Source organism: Panicum hallii, chromosome 3 (genome assembly GCF_002211085.1).
Source record: "Panicum hallii strain FIL2 chromosome 3, PHallii_v3.1, whole genome shotgun sequence".
Lineage (NCBI taxonomy): Eukaryota > Viridiplantae > Streptophyta > Magnoliopsida > Poales > Poaceae > Panicum > Panicum hallii.
The window spans coordinates 24,575,876-24,603,092 of record NC_038044.1 but is presented as its reverse complement, the minus strand read 5'-3'; the positions used below and the strand labels follow the sequence as shown (position 1 = coordinate 24,603,092).

The following is a 27,217-nucleotide window of genomic DNA, read 5'->3' as shown; positions in this document are numbered from 1 at the left end:
TTTTCCTTTCTTTCTTTAAAGACAGCACCTCCTTGCTTTGTGGTGTAATCAATTCTCTTCACTCCAACTTCACTGAAGTTGATCCTAGTATACTCCGGTCTGTGCATGATCTACTTTCGGTAGGGTTGGAGTGGAGGATAATCATCAAAGAGAGGAACCGATTCTTTAGGTCTAGCTTCTTGTGGAGGAGCAGCCCTTTGGCCTCTACGGCTGGATGCCCCATGGCTAGGACCACCCATTTGGCTAGCACGACTAAGCGGTATTTTGCGAGTTGGCTTCTTTGGGCGCTTAGGTGGAGGAACGACTTCCACTTCTTCAATCTCATCGGAATTTGAGTTGGAGGTGGGATCATGCATGAACTTGGTCCTCCTCTCATGCACCATCTGGACATGTATAGGAAGCATATTGCTTGATTAGAAGTAATGAAAGAACGAGTGTTAACAGCAACGGGATTACACAGGAAAAATCAGAACAGAACTTGCCTAGCGGACTGTCCACTAGGAAGGGTCAGTTTTGAATCTTCTCGCGGAATCACGCAATGTTAATGTGGCAGAACCAATCTGAATTATACCGGCTCAAGTACACGAGTCCACTTCCGAGGGCTCCAACGTGCTTCAAACGGTATAATCCCTTGGCCTGTCGGGTAACGTCCCGATAAACCACCGATACACAGGATCAAATAAGGTTACCTCACACGAAGGTGAGTCCAGAGATACAATCACCATCACATTTTACATAACAGGGAATTACATTACAAGAGTTTATAAAAGTAGTACAAAGTTTCAAACTTAGAGAAAACAATACAACTCTTTAAGCTATGATTTTTAGCAGCGGAAAAACATACACGATGATCTACAGCACGTTGACAAGACGGATGTCATGCTAAGCCCGGGCACGACATCACTCGATATCACCAGTGCTGGCCGGGGACGGATCCCATTCCACGGACCAACCTTCTGAAAGAGCACAGGGCCAAGGCAAGGAAGAGTAGGGTTTTCCAGACATTACCTGCAAAACATATAACTAGCAAGGCTGAGTATACTAATACTCAGCAAGGCTTACCCGGGATTGGGTATACTTAGCCCATTACTAGACTTATGTAGGCTTATAATGGTTCTGGGTTTAATTTCAGCTGAAAAGCAACTAAGAATAGATCCTTATTTTCAACTTTTAGCTTTCAAGTTCTATGTGATTATCCATTCTAGATAAGCACTTATAACTAAGCAAGCAAGGTAGAGTTCTTTATCTCAACCATCAGTATTACTCATCATATAGTTACTCTTGTTACTCTGTGTGATAAAGGGATTAAGTAGTCTCAATCATCGTGAGAGGCGGACGATTCTGAATCGAATTCAACCTTGTAAGGTAAACCTAACTCACACGCTTGGAACACCACAGGGTCGTTCCGAAGCAACCGTTTACCTTTCATTCCGACTCGTGGATAGGTCCACCACAAGCGACTGCAGGAACATACGCACTTCCAAAGTGCAGGACATACGTCTGTAGCGCGACTACAAAACCCGTATTCCTGGTTGCCCTTGCAACACGTATTTCCTCAATCGAACATAAGTAACCAGAAGAAGCAAGACGAGTGGTGGGAGGTATGTCCACTCCTCGGGCCGATTGGCTACTAGGCTTACCGCTTACCCATAACTCACGGCATGTGGTTAGTACTTTCAAACGCTTAACCCCGATCGGCACACACCGCGACCTTATCAATTTCAACAACACAGACGGGGTATCACCTCAACCATGATACCGCACAAAACTCCCATCCGGCATCCTTATAGTGATAACAGGAATGTAAACATTACAATTCCTATATCGCGCGAGTGACAGGAAATCACCCGACTTCTACCGGCCCTATTAGCATAGCAGCTAGTCGGACTCAAGTACTAGTATCCATCACATTGGTTCCTAGGAGAATGCAACTAGGGTTTCAAGCAATTCCTAAGAACCTAACGCATTGAATACATAAATAGATATAGATTGCGGTGTAATAAAATAGTGGGTTATGTCCGGGGCTTGCCTTTATTGGTGGGTCTGAAGTCAGAAATGTTAACATCTTCCGAACTTTGGTTCGGGGCTTGCGATATTCCTTGGTGACGTTCACTTGATCTTCAGACATATCCTTCGTAAACTCCTGGGAGATCTCGCAGGTACCGTTGCCGAACGTAGTCATATCTACATGCGATGCAACATTACATTCAAAACGTGCATATGAAACTATCTGACTTCACAATACAGTTGCAATCCAGCACTCATATAACACACTATCACATAGCAACCAAAAAGATTTGAAGCTAAACTTAAACAGAGCTTCAGGGGAACAACCAATTAGAAACAGCTACTTGTTGAGGGTTACAACAGAGCTGATTGGAAACAATGAGGGTTTAGCCGATTGATGAGCACATCGGGTTCTTAGATGATCGATGAAAGCATCGATTACTTCAGCAGGGGGAGGATTCCTAAAGCAGTTGTGTCTTAACTGAGATGTGCTTAAGAGTTATCCTAGGTAACTAAGTGTGGTTATATCGACTCGATTACGTCAACACAACACTTGAGTGACGTATAGCCGATTGGAGTGTGATTGAGGGTATGCGGCCGATAGATACACAGCCGATCTCTTAGTCGATAAATCGACTGATAGAAGTGTGTGGATAAGGATAGAGAAACTAAGGATCGATTGGCCGTGTGTGACCGATATGGAAAAGCAATCAAAATCGGCTTGGGTCGGCCGATGGCAAGAACCCTAAGATCATGGGTGTCTCTCCGATACATCGTCTCCGTGCAGTCGATGTAGGACGGAACAAAGGACTGTATCGGCAGTAGCCGATACTAGAAAGGTAACAACCGTATCAGCTAACTGGTCGACGGTAGAAGCATCGACTGATAGCTGTTACACAGGGACGTCATCAACTCAAGGAAACGGATGCTTAGCAGCTGAACTGATAGCCAACGCTGAAGCATAGCCGTAGAGATGTATAAGTTAAGCAGAAAAAACACATAAACTAATAGGGATCTTTTTACGAGAAGGATCTTAAGGAAACGGCAATCAAGACAAGGATAACATCTTGATGGTAAGGAGATGAGCACCAGGGTGATAGGATTAACTAACCGTCAACTTTCTCCACCTAAAACATATATCCTATACTTTATCTTCCAGCTATAACATATGCATACAATATAAGGTACAAACAAAGCACTCATTCCCTGACATTTAACCTAGACCGCAAATCAAAGACTTTCACTCAAGATCACAACATAAAACTTGTAGATTTCGACCTAGGGTTTCAAAGAAAACTGATTTTGCATTTTTATGAACTTCCTACGAAAATCTATGAAATGTAGAAGTTCATCGATTTGAAATACAGAAAGCTTTAGAAATTTTACAAAGAACACCCTAGAACTTTCTAAAACATAGCAATCAAGTCCCTGGTCCGGGAAAACAGATAACAGGAAGTTAATGGCGATATTCCGGCAAAGGAATTGCCGGCATTAGGAGGATTCAAGGAAATAGGGCAAACCTCGGGGTAGCCTTGGTTATGAAAGAGAACACGCGGAAAGTGAATTCCCGCGATGAACAGGATCGGCGATAAGATGAGCTTGACGATGACGAGATTCCGTGGTTGATGAAGAAGTTTGCCGGGCAGGGTTGCCGTGCTTGGTTGCATCAAAGCTCCTCCGAGCTCGTCACGCCTAACTGCCGCCTTCACTCCACAACTCCTCCTTCCGACTCGCCTCGCCGTAACCGTCACCTTCGATTTGCCTCCTCTTCTTCCAGCTTGCTGCCCCTCGTGCATCTCACGCGCGAGCGAGCTCACGTCCTCGACACGATCACTCTTGCACCATCAGAGATCACCGGGGCGTAGTTAGGGTCGATGCCATCACGTTCTCGCATCTCGCGCAGAAACCTTCCATCGCAACTCCTTCTGCGCATGCCGTTGCTCGGCACGTCGCACTCCAACACTATCTGCTCGTGCCCGTGGGTTCGTTCTGCTCCGGCCGCTCAACACCTGCCCATACCGCCAACTCCTACGCGCCACCACGCGCATGCTTGCGCCACTCGCTCGGCATCGCCCACGAACCACTCCTGTGCCGCTGCCGCGCACGCCTGCTACCTCACCCGCGCGCCTGGGCCACTTCGCGCGTCACTGCTCACTCCGGGTTGCTCGCCTCCACCCGGGTCTCGCACCTGCTGCGCTCGCACGCGTCCTGCACGCCATTGCTCGTTCGGGGTCGCTCGCATCCAGCATATCCGTGCCGCCACGTTGCGAGCCTCGCCCCAGCGCCGCTTGGTTCGCGTGCCGCTCACGCGTTTGCTCCACGCCTTCCACCCGTCCGCGCAGCGCTCTCACCAACCGCAGCGAGCCCCTGTGCCACCAGTCCTTTGCCATTCTCCTCCGTCCAAGCCCGGCGCCGTCCCCTGGTACTATCTCCGTGCTCCAACGCCACCATGCGCCGTTGCTTGGCTCTGCTGGCGCCCCCGTGCTGTCGCCTGCGCTCGGCCCACTCCAGCCGAGCCGCACGCCCCTTGGCCGCGCCCATTCGCACGCCGTGGCCCGCACCGCCGGATCCGCTCCTGCACCGCGCCTGTGCGCATCCACGCCGCGCCACGCCAGCACACGCCGCCGCCAGCTCGCTCGGGCTCGCCTGCGTTTCGCGCCTCTCGCCTCTGCTCCCCTGCGCGTTCGCGAGCCACCGCCTGCCCGCCAGCGTCTCGCTTTCCAGCCGAGCTGCCGCTTGCCGCACGCTTACGCGCGCCCTTAGCGCTTGCGCCGCGCGCGCTCCTGCTCCATGCCGCCAGCTCCCGCATCCGTGCGCTCTGCCAGCTCCTGCACCTGCCGCGTACGCGCCTGTGCCCGAGCTGTTCCCGCTCCGCGCGCCAGCGCCCAAGCCCCGAGCCACGCCTGGCCGCGCCCGGCCAGCGCCACGCCTACGCGCCCGCACCTCTGCGGCCGCCGCTCGCCCGCGCCTGGCCCACCAGCCCGCGCGCCTAGCCCTGCCGCGGCCGCCGCCCTGGCTTCCGCGCGCCGAGCCACGCGCCGCTCCAGTCCCGGGCCGCCTGCTTCCGCCTGCACCGCTGGCCCGCTGCTGCCTGGGCCGGCCTCCGTCCGAGCCGGCGCCGCTCGCTCGGCTCCGCCCGGCGCCGCTTGGGCTCTGGCCCCGCCGCGCGCCGCGCCCTGCGAGCCAGCGCTCGCGCGCCTGCGCCTAGGAGCCGCGCTCCGCCTGCCCGCACCCACGCGCGCGGCCGCCCTGCCGGGGCCCACATGCGCCGCCGCCTGGCCTGGGCTGCTCGCCCAGCGCCCCGCACTGCCGTGAGCTGAAGGAAGAAAGGGGAAAAGCAGGGAAGAAAAAGATACAGCCGCCAGTGAAGGATAAGGCAAGACAGAGAGAGGTAAAACAGAGGAGGAAGGGAACTAGGATTTCCCAAGGACTTATGTGTAATTTCCGAAAACTGCAGGGACCTGTCTGTAAAACAAAATTTCCTGTTGATTTAAAACCCAAATGAAGAAACGCCCAAAACGAAAGTTGGAGAGTTTTTCAAGCTCTACAAAATTGCTTTAGGGCTCAAGTTCAGAAACTCAAAATTTAAATTTTTACATGTGAATCTTTGAACAAAAGTCGGATTTGAATTGCTTTTGCCCTAGAAATGTAATTCGTCAAATTTTAGGACTTAAATGCAAGCATTTATGACACGTCATAATGACGGGATAGACTCGTCATAACGGTTGGATAGACATGTCATGATGACTTGCACTTTTACACTTTAGCCCTGAGTAAGTTTGAAAGTTACTTTTGTAAATCAAATATTTGCATAAAAGGACTTATACTTTTATAAAATCACATAAATACCCTTATTTTTACCACTTTACCCAAAATTTTTACACACCTCAACATACACATTTCAAATGAAACTTTTGGATAAATAATATATATATTTTTACAAGACATAAATAAGAAAAAAAAACATGTTTACAAAACCACCTTTCATTTATTTTGGAATTACCCTAATCCAACTACATTTTGCAAAAACAACCCTAAATTTTTCTGTAATTACAAAAATACCCTTTTTATTTGCACTTTTAAATTTTCAAAAGTTTCACATAGACATACACAAGCTTTACACTTAACAAACACATATTTCACACTAACAAAATATATGCCTAGCATTACAAATACATGAACTGTCACAGCCCTCCCCCCTAAAAAGAATCTCGTCCCGAGATTCGAACGAAAGACTCTTAAGGGAAGAGAAGCAAATCACCCATCAAAAGCAGCAGAAAACAATCACACCAGAGAAGGTTGATGCTGATGGTAGAAACCGTTGAAGTGTAGCAAGATGAGTATAACGAGAGCATGGATAGATTGTACATGGATGAGTTTGACAAGAAAAGAGAAAGAAAGGTCATCAAATTCTCATAGAATTGAGATCAATCATGAAAACGATAAATGTCGATGACATTCATTACAGAACTTATGATTCGCAAGTGAGGATAGTACAAGGGATTGACAAAGTGTTGTTTGAAATATTCTTGCTCAGAGTTTATTACCTGAATAATTTTAGATGATGTTGATTGCAAAACATGCCTATTTATATACCGATGCAATCAAGGAATAATAACAAAATGCTCCAACCATGCTCGTGATGCACTGTTGAGATGTATGTTTGCATTGATGGTGCAACATGAGGATGAGGGATCCCATGCACGACCGAGATGATGCATATGATACAATGCAATACCATGATGCTGACCGAATGATGCATACACTATGATGCAAGAATGATGATACTTGCAATGTATGCACGTATGAAATGCATGATGTATGATGCATGTTGCCATGAGTTGATGATGCACATGACTCGCACCCTACAACCGTTCCCTCGTAACGAACACTTGAGTAGGTCTATATCCTTGAGTGAGGATCAAAAGTTAGGACACTAGTAAGGTTGCATAAGAAGAGATTGCAGTGGGGTTACGTCACATAGACCTAGTCACCAGTGCGCTCCTAATGGCTCAATCATATGGCTGCAGCACACATGAGGCCTTAGGTTCCGACACGGCAACATGATCATGTGATTAAACACCACCACAAAAGAGGAATAGCAACCCTATAGTGCCAACAGCAGCAAGATAGGTCTTAAGAAGCCGAAGACAACCTAAAGCTGTACAAGAGGCACACTCGTTAGTTAGTCTACGGGCTTTCGATGATGATGCAACACCATGCATTGACCAAATGGTATATGTTATGATGCATGACTTTTTTGCCAGGAGAATTGTATGCAAAAATTAATTATTGTCATACATCTTTTTAATTTATCCAAAATCATCTGAGCAAAAATCGAAGGTGCAACTTTCGGATGTTGTAACCAGAATAGACAACAAGATATGGTACAACATCGAGAGAGGACAGATGATTCACTAAATAATGGATCCAAGGGTTTGCTGACAACTATCAAGATTTAACCCTTAAGGAAAAGCAAGATCAAGGGTTTGATTTAGCTGTCAAGCTAAGATCGGTGATAGGGTTCAAATATAACCCATTCCACTTGATTCACAAAAGGCGTTCTCAACTCTAAGTTAGCCTAGCAGATTACGTTGGCTCCTACCACACAAAATCAAAACAGGCATTCAGATACAAGCACATATTTCAGTTCATCAACGTAACAACCAAGACAATCAGGTCAATCCAAGATATCATGATGCATGCACGTTCTATCGTCCTCACAAACAAAAATAACTGCCAAGCAGTCTTGGTCTTACGTGGTTAGGTACGGTGGCACAATATACATACGTCTCTCCCTATCACATCTAGTCGATAGATCCTAACCGTTCAAAACCTATCGAATCGTGGTTAGCATTCCTGCAGAAAACACAATATGTATATATTGAACCTTTCATGCCAGCATGTCATGAAAACGTCCCCAATCATTACTGTTCACTATAGAAACAGCATCTGTACAATTACCGCCGTACAGACGACGTTAACATACGTCGTCGAAACAACGTATTCACGGGGGTACCGCAAAATGCGGGGATGTTGTTGTTCATACCCCCTTACCTAACTATTTACTCCCAATGTAGTCAACCGATGTTGGTACATTGGCAGCATCTCAAGTAGGCCACTGCTTGAGAAACAGCGTTCGGTTCGCATCACCGACGGGAAGGCCAAGCTCCCTCAGTTGGCTGAGGATCCTTACCTTCTTACCTCATCGTCGAAGATGTCGTTACAAAAAAATAAAGTTGGGTTGTGCATAAATTTAAGTTTTGACAGAAAAGTAATGCTGGTAGTTAGGGTTATATATATATACTATAGCCACCTCTAGTTCCCTTATAAACATCACCCTAGGGCTTTACGTACTAAGCTCAATCCTTAACGAATCCTACGTAGTTTTGTCAAATACTTTGTTGGTCAAACTTTTATACTGAAAGCATTTTTAAGGCAAAATGTATCTCCAAGGTAACCTTATAGCTCTGATACCAGCTGTGGCAGAACCAATCTGAATTATACCGGCTCAAGTACGCGAGTCCACTTCCGACGGCTCCAACGTGCTTCAAACGGTATAATCCCTTGGCCTGTCGGGTAACGTCCCGATAAACCACCGATACACAGGATCAAATAAGGTTACCTCACACGAAGGTGAGTCCAGAGATACAATCACCATCACATTTTACATAACAGGGAATTACATTACAAGAGTTTATAAAAGTAGTACAAAGTTTCAAACTTAGAGAAAACAATACAACTCTTTAAGCTATGATTTTTAGCAGCGGAAAAACATACACGATGATCTACAGCACGTTGACAAGACGGATGTCATGCTAAGCCCGGGCACGACATCACTCGATATCACCAGTGCTGGCCGAGGACGGATCCCATTCCACGGACCAACCTTCTGAAAGAGCACAGGGCCAAGGCAAGGAAGAGTAGGGTTTTCCAGACATTACCTGCAAAACATATAACTAACAAGGCTGAGTATACTAATACTCAGCAAGGCTTACCCGGGATTGGGTATACTTAGCCCATTACTAGACTTATGTAGTCTTATAATGGTTCTGGGTTTAATTTCAGCTGAAAAGCAACTAAGAATAAATCCTTATTTTCAACTTTTAGCTTTCAAGTTCTATGTGATTATCCATTCTAGATAAGCACTTATAACTAAGCAAGCAAGGTAGAGTTCTTTATCTCAACCATCAGTATTACTCATCATATAGTTACTCTTGTTACTCTGTGTGATAAAGGGATTAAGTAGTCTCAATCATCGTGAGAGGCGGACGATTCTGAATCGAATTCAACCTTGCAAGGTAAACCTAACTCACACGCTTGGAACACCACAGGGTCATTCCGAAGCAACCGTTTACCTTTCATTCCGACTCGTGGACAGGTCCACCACAAGCGACTGCAGGAACATACGCACTTCAAAAGTGCAGGACATACGTCTGTAGCGCGACTACAAAACCCGTATTCCTGGTTGCCCTTGCAACACGTATTTCCTCAATCGAACATAAGTAACCAGAAGAAGCAAGACGAGTGGTGGGAGGTATGTCCACTCCTCGGGCCGATTGGCTACTAGGCTTACCGCTTACCCATAACTCACGGCATGTGGTTAGTACTTTCAAACGCTTAACCCCGATCGGCACACACCGCGACCTTATCAATTTCAACAACACAGACGGGGTATCACCTCAACCATGATACCGCACAAAACTCCCGTCCGGCATCCTTATAGTGATAACAGGAATGTAAACATTACAATTCCTATATCGCGCGAGTGACAGGAAATCACCCGACTTCTACCGGCCCTATTAGCATAGCAGCTAGTCGGACTCAAGTACTAGTATCCATCACATTGGTTCCTAGGAGAATGCAACTAGGGTTTCAAGCAATTCCTAAGAACCTAACGCATTGAATACATAAATAGATATAGATTGCGGTGTAATAAAATAGTGGGTTATGTCCGGGGCTTGCCTTTATTGGTGGGTCTGAAGTCAGAAATGTTAACATCTTCCGAACTTTCGTTCGGGGCTTGCGATATTCCTTGGTGACATTCACTTGATCTTCAGACATATCCTTCGTAAACTCCTGGGAGATCTCGCAGGTACCGTTGCCGAACGTAGTCATATCTACATGCGATGCAACATTACATTCAAAACGTGCATATGAAACTATCTGACTTCACAATACAGTTGCAATCCAGCACTCATATAACACACTATCACATAACAACCAAAAAGATTTGAAGCTAAACTTAAACAGAGCTTCAGGGGAACAACCAATTAGAAACAGCTACTTGTTGAGGGTTACAACAGAGCTGATTGGAAACAATGAGGGTTTAGCCGATTGATGAGCACATCGGGTTCTTAGATGATCGATGAAAGCATCGATTACTTCAGCAGGGGGAGGATTCCTAAAGCAGTTGTGTCTTAACTGAGATGTGCTTAAGAGTTATCCTAGGTAACTAAGTGTGGTTATATCGACTCGATTACGTCAACACAACACTTGAGTGACGTATAGCCGATTGGAGTGTGATTGAGGGTATGCGGCCGATAGATACACAGCCGATCTCTTAGTCGATAAATCGACTGATAGAAGTGTGTGGATAAGGATAGAGAAACTAAGGATCGATTGGCCGTGTGTGACCGATATGGAAAAGCAATCAAAATCGGCTTGGGTCGGCCGATGGCAAGAACCCTAAGATCATGGGTGTCTCTCCGATACATCGTCTCCGTGCAGTCGATGTAGGACGGAACAAAGGACTGTATCGGCAGTAGCCGATACTAGAAAGGTAACAACCGTATCAGCTAACTGGTCGACGGTAGAAGCATCGACTGATAGCTGTTACACAGGGACGTCATCAACTCAAGGAAACGGATGCTTAGCAGCTGAACTGATAGCCAACGCTGAAGCATAGCCGTAGAGATGTATAAGTTAAGCAGCAAAAACACATAAACTAATAGGGATCTTTTTACGAGAAGGATCTTAAGGAAACGGCAATCAAGACAAGGATAACATCTTGACGGTAAGGAGATGAGCACCAGGGTGATAGGATTAACTAACCGTCAACTTTCTCCACCTAAAACATATATCCTATACTTTATCTTCCAGCTATAACATATGCATACAATATAAGGTACAAACAAAGCACTCATTCCCTGACATTTAACCTAGACCGCAAATCAAAGACTTTCACTCAAGATCACAACATAAAACTTGTAGATTTCGACCTAGGGTTTCAAAGAAAACTGATTTTGCATTTTTATGAACTTCCTACGAAAATCTATGAAATGTAGAAGTTCATCGATTTGAAATACAGAAAGCTTTAGAAATTTTACAAAGAACACCCTAGAACTTTCTAAAACATAGCAATCAAGTCCCTGGTCCGGGAAAACAGATAACAGGAAGTTAATGGCGATATTCCGGCAAAGGAATTGCCAGCATTAGGAGGATTCAAGGAAACAGGGCAAACCTCAGGGTAGCCTTGGTTATGAAAGAGAACACGCGGAAAGTGAATTCCCGCGATGAACAGGATCGGCGATAAGATGAGCTTGACGATGACGAGATTCCGTGGTTGATGAAGAAGTTTGCCGGGCAGGGTTGCCGTGCTTGGTTGCATCGAAGCTCCTCCGAGCTCGTCACGCCTAAACTCCTCCTTCCGACTCGCCTCGCCGTAACCGTCACCTTCGATTTGCCTCCTCTTCTTCCAGCTTGCTGCCCCTCGTGCATCTCACGCGCGAGCGAGCTCACGTCCTCGACACGATCACTCTTGCACCATCAGAGATCACCGGGGCGTAGTTAGGGTCGATGCCATCACGTTCTCGCATCTCGCGCAGAAACCTTCCATCGCAACTCCTTCTGCGCATGCCGTTGCTCGGCACGTCGCACTCCAACACTATCTGCTCGTGCCCGTGGGTTCGTTCTGCTCCGGCCGCTCAACACCTGCCCATACCGCCAACTCCTACGCGCCACCACGCGCATGCTTGCGCCACTCGCTCGGCATCGCCCACGAACCACTCCTGTGCCGCTGCCGCGCACGCCTGCTGCCTCACCCGCGCGCCTGGGCCACTTCGCGCGTCACTGCTCACTCCGGGTTGCTCGCCTCCACCCGGGTCTCGCACCTGCTGCGCTTGCACGTGTCCTGCACACCATTGCTCGTTCGGGGTCGCTCGCATCCAGCATATCCGTGCCGCCACGTTGCGAGCCTCGCCCCAGCGCCGCTTGGTTCGCGTGCCGCTCACGCGTTTGCTCCACGCCTTCCACCCGTCCGCGCAGCGCTCTCACCAACCGCAGCGAGCCCCTGTGCCACCAGTCCTTTGCCATTCTCCTCCGTCCAAGCCCGGCGCCGTCCCCTAGTACTGTCTCCGTGCTCCAACGCCACCATGCGCCGTTGCTTGGCTCTGCTGGCGCCCCCGTGCTGTCGCCTGCGCTCGGCCCACTCCAGCCGAGCCGCACGCCCCTTGGCCGCACCCATTCGCACGCCGTGGCCCGCACCGCCGGATCCGCTCCTGCACCGCGCCTGTGCGCATCCATGCCGCGCCACGCCAGCACACGCCGCCGCCAGCTCGCTCGGGCTCGCCTGCGTTTCGCGCCTCTCGCCTCTGCTCCCCTGCGCGTTCGCGAGCCACCGCCTGCCCGCCAGCGTCTCGCTTTCCAGCCGAGCTGCCGCTTGCCGCACGCTTACGCGCGCCCTTAGCGCTTGCGCCGCGCGCGCTCCTGCTCCATGCCTCCAGCTCCCGCATCCGTGCGCTCTGCCAGCTCCTGCACCTGCCGCGTACGCGCCTGTGCCCGAGCCGTTCCCGCTCCGCGCGCCAGCGCCCAAGCCCCGAGCCACGCCTGGCCGCGCCCGGCCAGCGCCACGCCTATGCGCCCGCACCTCTGCGGCCGCCGCTCGCCCGCGCCTGGCCCACCAGCCCGCGCGCCTAGCCCTGCCGCGGCCGCCGCCCTGGCTTCCGCGCGCCGAGCCACGCGCCGCTCCAGTCCCGGGCCGCCTGCTTCCGCCTGCGCCGCTGGCCCGCTGCTGCCTGGGCCGGCCTCCGTCCGAGCCGGCGCCGCTCGCTCGGCTCCGCCCGGCGCCGCTTGGGCTCTGGCCCCGCCGCGCGCCGCGCCCTGCGAGCCAGCGCTCGCGCGCCTGCGCCTAGGAGCCGCGCTCCGCCTGCCCGCACCCACGCGCGCGGCCGCCCTGCCGGGGCCCACATGCGCCGCCGCCTGGCCTGGGCTGCTCGCCCAGCGCCCCGCACTGCCGTGAGCTGAAGGAAGAAAGGGGAAAAGCAGGGAAGAAAAAGATACAGCCGCCAGTGAAGGATAAGGCAAGACAGAGAGAGGTAAAACAGAGGAGGAAGGGAACTAGGATTTCCCAAGGACTTATGTGTAATTTCGGAAAACTGCAGGGACCTGTCTGTAAAATAAAATTTCCTGTTGATTTAAAACCCAAATGAAGAAACGCCCAAAACGAAAGTTGGAGAGTTTTTCAAGCTCTACAAAATTGCTTTAGGGCTCAAGTTCAGAAACTCAAAATTTAAATTTTTACATGTGAATCTTTGAACAAAAGTCGGATTTGAATTGCTTTTGCCCTAGAAATGTAATTCGTCAAATTTCAGGACTTAAATGCAAGCATTTATGACACGTCATAATGACGGGATAGACTCGTCATAACGGTTGGATAGACATGTCATGATGACTTGCACTTTTACACTTTAGCCCTGAGTAAGTTTGAAAGTTACTTTTGTAAATCAAATATTTGCATAAAAGGACTTATACTTTTATAAAATCACATAAATACCCTTATTTTTACCACTTTACCCAAAATTTTTACACACCTCAACATACACATTTCAAATGAAACTTTTGGATAAATAATATATATATATATTTACAAGACATAAAATAAGAAAAAAAACATGTTTACAAAACCACCTTTCATTTATTTTGGAATTACCCTAATCCAACTACATTTTGCAAAAACAACCCTAAATTTTTCTGTAATTACAAAAATACCCTTTTTATTTGCACTTTTAAATTTTCAAAAGTTTCACATAGACATACACAAGCTTTACACTTAACAAACACATATTTCACACTAACAAAATATATGCCTAGCATTACAAATACATGAACTGTCACAGTTAAGCACTAACTTGTTGAGGCTCAAACTTTGTAGGCATATTCTAGATGATAATGGAAGGCTAGAAACAAATTTTGAACAACTTGGGATGGATAGATTTGGAGATCGAGTTGAAACAAAGTTTTAGGCATGAAATGAACATGAACAAGTGAATTTTAAACCTAGCCATCCATTCTTCAAGATTTTCAAGGAATAGCATGCTCTACATAGCAGGAATCCAAAGCTAAAAGCATTCCTCAAGATATGCATCGAGTAGAGAGATCGATGGAAGATTGCTTATACCTTGTTCTTGCCCTAGGTTGGACGAGAGAGGTTCCAATGGATGGAAATCGAAGGGAGTAGGTCCGTGCAGCTCATAGAGGGGCTTCCCTTGCCATGGAGGGATCGATGCCTTGGTTCCACGGACAATGGAGGTGATGTCCGTTAAGAAGAGGAGAGAGTGAGTGAGAGGGAGGTGGTGTCCGTGGAGAAGAAGATGGGGTGGATATGTTGGTGAAGAGTGAATGAGGAGCCACACTCAAGGAATATGAACTCTCAGCCCCTTACCCCGGACATGAGACAATGGGACCACTAGGGAACACGAGGATACAAGAAATCGGTCAGCTCTGCTGGCTGGGCCCGAAGCCTCCTGGCGGACTGTCCGCCAGACCCGGTAGACTGTCCGCCAGGAGCTCTCAGCCAGCAAATTCTCTCCACTCTCACGTAACCTATCCAATTATTCAAATAACATGGAGAGAGATTGGATGTATATGATTTAAGACATTTGGGATATTGTAACACCCTAATGTAATTTTTCCCTAATTTTAATGAATTTATTTTGGCTCAAATGAAATTTCTAGGCTTTTCTTTATTTTTTTGGTGGCATTTAAAGCAATTTATAACACAAGAAAATAAAATCAATTATAAGGTCAACATGTTTGTGCATTCATGCTGAAGCATTGTTTTTCTTTGTGTTGAGTTTATAGGGTTTGAATTCAAATTTATTTGAATTCAAATAGTTTTGTTTGAATAGTTGAGTACAGAAAAGGAAAAGGAAAGGAGAAGGAAGAAGAGAAAGCAGCCCAAACCCCCTCCTAGCCCGGCCCAGCTCTCCCTTTCCCCTCCCTCTTCCCGCATGGGCCACGCCGGCCCACTCTCCCTTCTCCCTCGGGCTTCCTCTCCTCTCTCCTTTTCTCTCCACGGCCCAGCCCGAGCGCCCTCCTCGCTTGCCTTTCCTCCCTCGCGCGCGCAGCCCGCCTGGCCCAGCACGAGCACCCTTCCCCGTTCTCCTCTCTCTCCGACACCCGGGGCCCACGCGTCAGCTTCTCCCCCGCTCTCCCCTTCTCCTTCCCCTCCTCTGTTTCCTCCGCCGGCCGGCCGCTCGGCCACTGCCCGTGGCCCCGCTCCGCCGCACCTTGGGCTTCCTTCCCCAAGCTCGCAAGACCCCACTAGCCAGCCCCCGGACCTTCCCTTGCTTCCAGAAGCAGGGCCGCGCTTGGATTAGATCGAGCCGCCACGCATCCGCGGGAGGCGCGGGGGCCGTTGCGTGAACGACCCGCACGCCGAGGACCGCCCCACCCTTCTTAGCCGTGACAGTTTCCTCGCGCTCTCCCTCAGCCGCCTCCGCCTTTCCCAGTTTTTTCCCCAAGCCTCGCGTCGCCGCTCCGCCGCTCGACCCGAGGGCAACGCCGCCGTCGACCGAGCCCGCGCCGTCGCAATTCCACCCCGGCACCGCCACTTCTCCACCGCCAGCCGTCGTCGCAGCTTCCAGGCGTGGTAAGGATCGCGCCGTGCCCCTTCTCCCTTTCTCTCTCCCTCCGAGTGAGCGCGTTCCCCTTGCCACCGTGAACCCGAGCCGCCCCCGCCGTGGGGAACCCCAACCCGAACCCTAAACCGCTTTCTTGACCGTCTACATGTGTTCACCGTGTTGCGCGCTATCTCCCAGGCCTGACCCCGTCCAAATCCGAGCCCGGGCGGCCAAGATGGGCCAAGTTCGGCGTGTCCCCGCTGAGCGCCGCCACGGGAGACCCATCACCGGCGAGCAATCGCCGCCGGCCGAGCCCCAATCCTCACAGGCCGTCGGATTGAGATCCTACGGCCGATACGCGTAGATACCCCTTCGCGAAACAGATCTAATCTGGACCGTAGAGATTAGATCCAATGGCCCAGAGCCGCACGTACCCTTTCAGCCGTTTCTTTTGCTAAAGAGCCCCTGCCCTTTTGAGGAATCAACCCGCGGTCCACCCTTAGTTCAAAAGTATTTGCAGTCAAGTCCTGCTTTACTCGTTTAGACCCTTGAGCTTTCCGGTTTTTGAACCCGCCGTCCAAGCCCTGGGTTTTCACATGCTAGCCCCTGTGTCTACCCTTTATTTGCGTTTAGACCCTTGGTTTTTGCGCAGAACCCCTTAGAACCTCCAGTTTTCTTACAAATAGGTCCCTGGATCTTGTTTCAAGCGTAGTTTTCGCGTCTTAGCTCCGTTTTAGGTGTTCTTTATGTCCACGCGATCATTGTAACGTGTAGAATAGCTTTAGAATAGTTTTATGTGTTGTTTCTATGTAATGTTGTACTGTTTCTTATAGTTTGCTATTGTTTGTGCATGTGTGTATGTCTGGACCATGCTTGATGATCGTGAGTAGACGCGGAGCTTTTGGACCAGTACCTGGAGCCGCCATCTTCTGAGCAGTTTGAGCAGCAGCAGGAGAATTTCGAGGAAGGCAAGTGTAACATGAACCTCCTATCACTTTTAATACAATTTCATGCTGCATTTTAATTCTGTATGCCTATAAGGATTTCCTGGCCACTTTATATCCTTTATATATATCCTTTGGGTTGCATTTTGGTTAGTTGTGCTAGGTTGCTGCGCTATAACACACCTCAGTCCTTTTAATTAATCTGATTAATGGTTATATGCAACTTAATTCTGAGAGTGGCCCTCTATGCTATGTGCTTGAGCGGTCCACATCTGCTTAAAAGGTGTTTTTGTTAGAAACTTGGTTTAGGGGGCCAGCACGGTGCTTAGTGCTTGGTTGGCCACTCTCCATAAGGACCGGTTCATAGAGCAACAACCTGGGACAACCGCGCAACTACAAGACTGGAATGGGAACTTACTAATTAGGTCGTGTTGGTTCGGGAGTAACTTACCTGCATGGGCAAGAGGGGTGGTAAGCTTCAATGGTCCCTGCTCCTCCGGCTTGGTCTGTGCTGTGTGTCTTGTACCCTCGGAGGTGGGCCCCATCATCGCTGATCCAGAATCCTTAGCGGTTACACCTTACCAACGTGATCCTTTGTAACGGTCTCGTAGTGTGCTTGCTAGCCATCCCACCTAAGGAAGTGTGATGAACAACTAGCATAGCTCACGACTTGTGGGTAAAGTTGTGCAACCTCTCGAGAGTGTAAAACTGATATATCAGCTGTGCTCACACGCATGAGTGGCCCAGATCCTCCGTCTGATTAGTGGGGTTATCAACCTTTGATTAGGGAGGTTTCCCCGGGTGGTTTTGGTTGGATGGTTCTCAAGTAGTTGTTAATTAATATTGATTAATTTATTATGCAATTAGGTTTATGGTAATTCATCTACTTGTAGTAATTAGCTTTAATAAAAATTTGCGAAGACTAAAAGCTACTGCAGTTGAGTCAGCTAACCTTAGAGCCTCATAGTTTGTGTTATACTTGTTGAGTACGAGTTTGTACTCACACTTGCCTCTCTACTCTTCTGCTCTATTTCGGATATCCTCGACTGCTGCTCAGTGCCCGGCAACGTGGAGGACTACGTCAGCGGCTTCGATGACTTTTAGGCGTTTGTCTCCCAGTCGACGTCCCTGTGGTGTCCTACTCTTCATGTAATTCATTTTACGCTTCCGCAACTCTTGAACCGATTCTTGATTCGGTTGTAATAAAATAATTCACTTACGGTTTATGTTATTGTCATTCGTGATATGTGTTGTGATATCTTGATGATTCTGTTGTATATATGCGTGACTTGATCCTGGCGCATATATACAACAGATTATATAGATAAAGTCACGCATATATACAACAGATTATCAAGATATCACAACACATGTCACGAATAAAAGCGTATAAATTATAAAATGAATATCTTTATTACAACTGAATCAAGAATCAGTTCAAGGAATGCGGAAGCTTAAAATAAATACATGAAGAGCTGGGCGCCACAGGGACGTCGACTGGGAGACAAACGCCTAGAAGTCGTCGAAGCCGCTGACGTAGTCCTCCACGTTGCTGGGCACTGAGCAGCGGTCGAAGATATCCGAAATAGAACAGAAGAGTAGAGAGGCAAGTGTGAGTACAAACTAGTACTCAACAAGTATAACACAAACTATGAGGCTCTAGGCTGGCGGACTCAACTGCATTAGCTTTTAGTCTTGGCAAATTTTATTAAAGCTAGTTACTACAAGTGGATGAATTACCATAACCCAAATTGCATAAGATTTAATCAATATTAATTAAGAACTACTGAGAACCATCCAAACCACAACCACCCGGGGAATCTCCCTAGTCAAAGGTTGATAACCCCACTAATCAAAAGGAGGATCTGGGCCGCTCATGACTGTGAGCACAGCTGATATATCAGTTTTACACTCTCGAGAGGTTGCACAACTTTACCCACAAGTCGTGAGCTACGCTAGTTGTTCATCACACTTCCTTAGGTGAGATGACTAGCAAGCACACTACGAGACCGTTACAAAGGATCACGTTGGTAAGGTGTAACCGCTAAGGATTCTGGATCAGCAACGATGGGGCCCACCTCCGGGGGTACAAGACACACAGCACAGACCAAGCCGGAGGAGCAGGGACCATTGAAGCTTACCACCCCTCTTGCCCACGCAGGTAAGTTACTCCCGAACCAACACGACCTAATTAGTAAGTCAAGACCATCCCATTCCAGTCTTGTGGTTGCGCGGTTGTCCCAGGTTGTCGCTCTATGAACCGGTCCTTATGGAGAGTGGCCAACCAAGCACTAAGCACCGTGCTGGCCCCCTAAACCATGTTTCTACAAAAACATATTTTTAAGGACGCACAAACCACTCAAGCACACAGCACAGAGGGTCGGCTCCAGAATTAAGTTGCAAGATCATTAACAAATTAATTAAAAAGGACCAAGTGTGTTATAGCGCAGCAACCTAGCACAACTAACCAAAAATGCAACCCAAAGGATATATAAAGGATATAAAGTGGCTAGGAAAGTCCTTATAGGCATACAGTATTAAAATGCAGTATGAAATTGTATTTAAAAGTGATAGGATGTTCATGTTATACTTGCCTTCCTCGTACTCTCCGGGCTGCTGCTCAAACTGCTCAAAAGATGGCGGCTCCTGGTACTGGTCCAAAGGCTCCGCGTCTACTCACGATCATCAAGCATAGTCCACACATACACACATGCACAAATAATAGCAAACTATAAGAAAACAGTACACCAATACATTAGAACAGCACATGAAACTGGCCTAGAACTATTCTACGCGTTACAACGATCGCGTGGATATAAAGAACACCTAAAACGGAGCTAAAACGCGAAAACTACGCTTAAAACAAGATCCAGGGACTAAACTGTAAGAAAAACAGAACTTCCAGGGGGTTCTGGGCAAAAACCAGGGGCCTAAACGTAATTAAAGCATAGACTCAGGGGCTAGCTCATGAAAACACGCGGCATGGACTGCGGGTATGAAAACTGGAAAGTCCAGGGGTCTAAACGAGTAAAACAGGACTAAAGCATAAATACTTTTGAACTAATGAGGACCGCGGGTTGTTTTCCTAAAAGGACAGGGACTCTTTAGCAAAACCGGCGGGCTGAAAGGGTACGCGCGGTTCTGGGCCATTGGATCTAATCTCTACGGCTCGGATTAATTCCATCTCGCGAAGGGGTACGTGCGACTCTCAACTGTCGGATCAAGATCCGACGCTCCCGACCCTCTCTTCTCTCAGATCTAATGCAGCGCGCCGGATCTAAGATGGGCGGCTCGGATTTGAAACGAGGGGCGAACCGGTACGTTTTAACCTGGGCGCTCGGATTTGGATCTAGCGGCTCGGAACAAAGGGTGCACGGCTTCTAATCAGGCGCGTCGATCTCAGATCGAACGGCTCAGGGAGAAGGGAAAGAGGGGGGGGGCGGCACTGCGACGCCGGCGGCAGCTGCCGCGGCGGCGCGGCTCGGGCTCTCGCCGGAGCAGGCGTTCTGGGGGCGACAAAGGGTCTCTTGGCCCGCGGTTTGGCCGTAGAGCACGAGCGCGGGACGGGCAAACCACTAGCAGGCTCAGGAAGTGGCGGTATCGACCGAAGGGGGCGGCCCGCGGTGACAGGTGGCTCGGGGCGGCGAACATCGCCGGCGTGCAGGTGTTCCAGAGGCTAGAGCGGGTCCAGGGCTACAACATCTAACGCATAAGCTTCGGGGGTTTGATGCAATGCTTACCAGAGGGTCGCAGTGGCCGGAGCTGCAGCGGAGGATGGCCGACGGCGAGGTCCTGCGGCGGAGGCGGTTCGGTGTTCGTGGAGAAGAGTGTTGCCGGGGCTTTCCGGGCTACTGGCCACCGGGGATCGACGCGCGGGGGTCCTGCGAAGGTGCCAGGGGAATTAGGGAAGTCCGGGGTCCACCGGTGACGAAGAATTTCAGAGGCGGAGTCCCTCACCGGCGACGGCTTCGATTCTAATTCCGGCACGGCAAGACTCGAGGGTCGAAGCAGAGGCCTTGGACAGCTTCTTGATGGTGAGGTGGAGCGAGCGTGGGAGGTGCCGGGGTCTGTGGCACGGCGGAGCGCCCGGACCACGGTGAGGCCGAGGTGACCGGAGCGGGGAAGGAAGGGCGGCGGCGCTGGAGATCCTCGGGCGACGCAGGGCTAGGGTTAGGGTTCCGAGGGGTTTGGGCGGCTACTTGTAGGGCGGCGGCGGTCCCATTGACGTGCGGGCCCGAGGCAAGGAAGCTCACCGGAGATCTCAGGGAGGGAGGTTGCACCGGAGAAGAAGGGGAGAAGGAGAAGGGGACGCTGACGCGCGGGGCCCGGCGGTCAGTGAGAGAGAGAGGAGGGAGGGGGCGCTCGGGCTGAGAGGAGAAAGGAATGGGCCGGCGTGCGGCCCACGCGGGGAGAGGAAAAGGAGGAGGGGGGTGCTGGGCCTCGGGTTGGATTGGACCAAGAAGAGAAGGAGAGGGAGCCCGTGAGGGAGAGAAGAGAGGGAGCTGTTGGGCTGGGCTAGGAGAGGAAGTGGGCTGCCCTTCCTTTTCCTTTTTCTTCTTTCTTTTCTTTTCTACACTCAAACATTCAAACAACACTATTTGAATTCAAACAAGTTTGAATTCAAACCTTATAAATTCAACACAAATAAAACAATGCTGCAGCATGAATGCACAAACAATTTAATCCTATGATAAAGTTTAATTACTTGCGTTATAAATTACTTTAAATGCGAGATAAATTAGAGAAAATCCTGGAAAATTTATTTAAGCCCAAATAAATTCATTAAAATTTGGGGAAAATACATTAGGGTGTTACATAGAGCATCTTCCACCTTAAGAGGTTCAAGAAAAGAAACAAGGAGTAATGTTCACAAAAAGTAGCAACACGAGAACGAGTCGTTACTCCCTTTGCAATGTCACCAAGGATGTTGTCCACGGGGTGATCCCGTTGAACACTTTGGTGCACCCTTGGATGTGGCACTTGATTTCTTGACTCCTCTTGTTCGTCATCCTTTTCTTCTTCATTTTGTTCAACACCTCCCCCTTGATCATTGCCATCTTCTTGACGATCATCATCTTGAGTTGAAGGCGATGCCTTGTTTGAAGATTGTTGACCTTGATCATTGCTTGATTCTTGAGGGCGTACATCTCCAATTAACATGTTCCTTAAGGCTGCACTTGGAGCTTCTTCATCATCTAATTCATCAAGACCAACTTGCTCTCCTTGAGAGCCATTAGTCTCATCAAACACCACATCACATGAGATTTCAACACATCTGAAGATTTTGTTGAATACTCGATATGCATGTGAGTTTGAATCATAACCAAGTGGAAAACCTTCCATTGCTTTAGGAGCAAACTTAGAACTCTTAGCTTTCTTGTTGAGAATATAACATTTGCTTCCAAAAACTCTAAAGTATGAAACATTAGGTTTGTTACCGGTGAGAAGCTCGTAGGGAGTTTTCTTTAGTATACGATGAAGATATAGTCGGTTGATGGCGTGACAAGCGGTGTTAACCGCTTCCGCCCAAAACCGGTCGGAGGTCTTTTACTCATCAAGCATTGTCCTTGCCATCTCAATGAGCGTGCGGTTCTTCCTCTCCGCCACCCCATTTTGTTGAGGCGCATAGGGAACGGAGAACTCATGCTTGATTCCTTCTTCATCCAAGTAGTCATCCACTTGAGTGTTCTTGAACTCGCTCCCATTGTCGCTTCTAATCTTCTTGATTCTTAAGTTGAACTCATTTTGAGCTCTCCTTAAGAACTTCTTGAGAACCCCTTGTGTTTTACTTTTATCATGCAAAAAGAATACCCAAGTGAAATGTGTATAATCATCAACAATGACTAAACCATATTTGTTACCGCCGATGCTTATGTAGGCAATAGGACCAAACAAGTCCATATGAAGTAGTTCCAATGGTCTACTTGTTGTCATGATGTTCTTGGCAGGATGGCTTGACCCAACTTGCTTTCCCGCTTGACATGCTCCACAAGGCCTATCTTTCTCAAACACAACGTTGGTTAGTCCAATGACATGATCACCTTTTAGGAGTTTGTGAAGATTTTTCATACCAACATGGGCTAGGCGGCGGTGCCACAACCAACCCATGTTGGACTTTGTGATTAAGCATGTATCAAGTTGAGCTTTATTTTTGGTGAAGTCCACTACATAAAGCTTTCCCTTTAATACACCCTTAAACACAATTGAACCATCACTCCTCCTAAAGATAATCACACCCTCATTAGTAAAAATACAATTGTAGCCCATGTTACAAAGTTGTGATATGGATAACAAGTTGTAGTCCAAAGTTTCAACAAGAAAAAGTTTTGAAATGAAATGTTCGGAAGATATAGCAATGTTACCGACACCCAATACTCTTCCTTGGCTGTTGTCGCCAAAGGAGGTTAAGTCGGTTGGATCGTCATTCTCTTCATAAGTTGAGAACATGCTTCTTTCTCCGGTCATGTGGTTGGTACATCCACTATCAATGATCCAGTTCAATCCACCGGAGGCATAGCCCTGCAAACACAAGTTTAGGCTTTGTTTTTAGGTACCCAAATTTGCTTGGGTCCTCTCACATTAGTCACAAGTGATTTGGGCACCCACACACAAGTCTTTGGACTCTTGCGGTGTGTCCCAACATATTTAGCAAAGACTCTACCAAATGTGTTCCTCATAATCACATATGATGCATTAAACTCATAGAAATGCATAATAGGAAGTTTTGATGCAGTAGAGAAAGTGGACGGGAGGCCGGAAATCTGCCACCCGAGGGTTCCTGGCGGACTGTCCGCCAGGCACTCTCGGGTGCCCAGCTCCGGGAGCAATTTTCCCACTTGCTGCTTCCTTCACAAACTTAGGGAACTCGTGCCCATTGTTCTTGATTCTTGCATTATGCTTTTCCAAACGTTGGAAACCAATACCATCCTTGATGTTGGGTCGTCTTGAGTTCAAGTATGCACCTCTTGCATATTTGAGTTTTTCCTCCTCAAGATCCTTCTTCTTTTGTTGTGCCTCACCTTCTAAGGATGTGATCTTGACTTTCAAGCTTTCAATCAACTTCACATTAGTAGCACAAGCATCAACATCAATATCCTTACATCTAAGGCATGATTATGCTATGGAGGGGTTGATTGATGGGTCATGTTGAGATGTTGAGGCGTTGGATAAGAGAGTGTCAAATTGCAATTCAAGGCTTTTGTTTAAGCAAACAAGTTCATCTTGAAGTGCAACATTTGCACTCTTGAGACTAGTCTTAGTCTCCTTGCTTTCCGCAAGTTCCTTATCCAAGGCCTTACATTTTTCTTCTTGCTTGGTTATGAGCTCCTTGAGTTCAAGGTTTTTCTTCTTTTCAAGAATGAGCAAGTCCTCTTGTTTCTCAAGGAAATCATTCTTCTCGTTTAACTCTTCCATGAGTTCGTTAAACTTAGCAATAGCATTTTTATCTAGATTCTTGAGCATGGCAATCATATCAATATCATTATCATTTTCACTAGAGCTACTAGATGTACTTTCATCATCACTAGTAGTGTACTTAGGAGAAGAACATGGGATGGTTTTTACCTTTCTTTTACCTCCCCTTGCCATAAGACAAGTGTGAGTGATGTTCGTCCCATCCTTGAGGTTGGGGAAGAGAGAAGTCTTGTTAAAGGCGAGTGTGGCCACTTCTTCTTCATCCGAGTTGGAGCTCTCATCATCGGAGCCCCACTCCTTGCCAAGATGTGCTTCACCACTTTGTTTCTTCTTGAAGAACTTCTTGTCCTTGGTGAAGTACTTCTTCTCCTTGTTGTCCTTCCTCTTCTCTTCCTTGTCCTCTTTCTTCTCATATGGGCAATTTGCAATGAAATGCCCACTCTTGCCACAATTATAGCAATTTCTTTTTGTCCTTCTTTTGGAGCTCTCATGCCTCTTGTTGCCCTTGTAGTTGCGGTTTCTCATCAATTTGCTGAAGTTCTTCATGAGAAGAGCCATGTCATCATCATCAAGGCTTGAACTATCACTATCATTGTCACTTGATGAGGATTCTTGCACTACTTTCTGGCTCTTCTCCTTCTTGTTTGCCTTGAGGGCAATGTCTTGCCCTCTTGAGGTTGAGGTTCCCTTGGACAAGCTCTTCACATACTTGGCTTCACTTTCCATCATCTGATGGTTGATAATCTTGCCAAGTACTTCTTTTGGTGTCATCTTCTTGTAGTTGGGACTCTCCCTTATCAAGGTACATAAGGTTATGTTCCTTACCGAAAAGGCCCTAATCATCCTCTTGACCACTTCATGGTCTGTCCACTTCTTGCTTCCAAGACTCCTCACTTGATTGATCATCTTCTTGAGCCTCGTGTACATCTCTTGGGGGGTTTCATCATCCAACATGGCAAACCTCCCAAGTTCTCCTTCAATCATCTCAATTCTTGCTTTCCGAATGGTCTTGGTGCCTTCATGTGCCACTTTGAGAGTATCCCATATCTCCTTTGCACTTTGCAATCCATCCACTTTATCAAATTCCTCTCTACTCAAGGATGAAAGGAGGATGGTTGCGGCTTGAGCATTGTGGTGGAACAATTGTTGCATAGTTGGTCCAAAGCTTTCATCGTCACTATCCGGCTGCTCAATACCTACACAAACAATCTCCCAAACACTAGGGTGAAGAGAAAACAAGTGCCATCTCATGTTATTCCTCCATTGAGAGTAGTTAGTTCCATCAAAGTGTGGGGGTTTTCTAAGAGAAACGGAAAGAAAATTGTTGTTGGAACTCATGTTATTATAGTTGAAAGGAGTGCGAGAGTAGTTAGAAGTAACCGATTTCTTCTTCTTTCTTCTCTTGATGTAGATGGACCCCACATCACTACTTGATATTGGGGATGAGGATGATTCAATCACTATTTTCTTGCTCTTGCTCTTGCTATTCTTTTTGTGATCTCCACTCTTCTTGGAGCCTTTGGATACATCAAACTTAGCGTTGTCGTCTTCCTTGTGCATCTCATCTTCTTTGCCCTTGTTCTTCTCAAGATTCTTGTGTGAATCTTCTCCAGCCATGATCTCCTCAAGTTGTTAGACTCAAATTTGAGGAACCACGCTCTGATACCACTTGAAAGTACGCCTAGCGGGGGGTGAATAGGCGATCGTCGCTTAAAACCTGCACACAAAAACTCAATCCGAGGCTGCCTGGCGGACTATCCGCTGAGAGTGTCCGCTGGGCACTTCCAACGTCCGCTGGGAGGTCTCGGGAATGGAATGCAATCTTTCGAATGATAAAACTTGTATACCAAAATCTACTTGAATAGAAAGACTCTAAGACAAGTGAGGAACACTAAATGCGGACGTTGGTAAGTACACAAGTAGATCGGGCAAGAATGCTAGACATTGGTAAGCATAACAAAAACACAAGAATGAAGTAAGGTAATCAAGCACAAGAGACACAAGATTTTCACCCAAGGTTCGAATCCACACAAGGATTCTACATCCCCATTGAGGAGTCCACAAAGGACTGGGTTCCTCTCAACCCTTTCCTCTCTCAAGCAACCACAAAGGTCAAACTTGAGCTCTTTACTAGCCACAAGGGGTAATACAAACTTCTCAATCCAACCACACCACGAGTTGGTTGTTCTTGAGCACCTCGAACCATCTAGGAGCCAAGCTCCAAGAGTAATAGATATGGAAAGCGATGGAGAGTGCCAAGAGATGCCCAAGAGAGGTGAATCTCTTGGGAAGAACTTGAATCTTGCTTGAATCTTACTCAAACCCAACCCTAGACCAAGGATTTGGAGTGGAGATGCTAGGGTTTCACTTTGGGGAGCTTTGGAGTGCTTAGAATGTGCTTGAGACTCAGTTTAACTGGTTAGGCAAGAGTGTATTTCGTTTGGGGTTCATGGGGTATATATATTGCCTCACTGGAAACTAGCCATTAGGCTGATTTCCAGTGACCTGGCGGACTGTCCGCCACGCCTGGCGGACTGTTCGCCAGGAGCTCTCGGATTTGCATAGAATGCTTCAAGGCTTACACTCCGGATTTGATTTATTGGTGATCTTCCACACACTTTCCACATCCCCCTTGATAGTACGGTATACCTAAACTCAAGAAAACATAAAACAAAGAATTTTCTCCGCTTGCAACTCTTTTCTTGATCTGGTACCGTTCTCCAAATTTGAATAATCGTCGAGATTCATTCCTTTTCTTTTCTCCTTTTTGGTTTCTTTGACCCCTGCTCATTATACTCAATTGAAATATTAGATAATCATTTAGGTTGTTATTAATCACCAAAATAGGTCATTAGGCCTAGATGCACTTTCACGCCGGAGTAGCCTCTCCGCCCGCCGTGGCTGGAGGGGTCGCCTCCATTTGAGGTGCAGTCTCAGCCACTGGAGCTCCAGCCCGGACCTCCGCGGCCGCGGGCGGGGCTGGAGGTGCTATTGGTGAAGTTGCCGACCCCC

At 47.9% G+C, this 27,217-nt stretch overlaps 1 protein-coding gene across 1 annotated transcript; it reads right to left on the bottom strand.

Moving 5' to 3' along the window:
• Nucleotides 1–23,905: 23,905 nt before the first annotated feature.
• On the bottom strand, nt 23,906–25,822 carry LOC112885370. Its single transcript, XM_025951002.1, has 3 exons — nt 25,636–25,822; nt 24,793–25,401; nt 23,906–24,594 (listed from the first exon to the last, which is right to left on the bottom strand). Exons 1-3 carry the CDS (start codon nt 25,820–25,822, stop codon nt 23,906–23,908), a joined length of 1,485 nt encoding a protein of 494 aa, XP_025806787.1.
• Between the last annotated feature and the right edge of the window lie 1,395 nt (nt 25,823–27,217).

What these genes read in the sequence shown, in the direction of transcription:
- LOC112885370 (XM_025951002.1), bottom strand. Translation starts at nt 25,822, where the DNA reads ATGGCTGGAGAAGATTCACACAAGAATCTTGAGAAGAACAAGGGCAAA. An exon ending in ATCCTCATCCCCAATATCAA is followed by an intron (nt 25,402 to 25,635) that starts GTAGTGATGTGG and finishes TTGTTTGTGTAG; the next exon opens with GTATTGAGCAGCCGGATAGT. An exon ending in CTCATCAAGTGACAATGATA is followed by an intron (nt 24,595 to 24,792) that starts GTGATAGTTCAA and finishes AGGACAAGGAAG; the next exon opens with AGAAGAGGAAGGACAACAAG.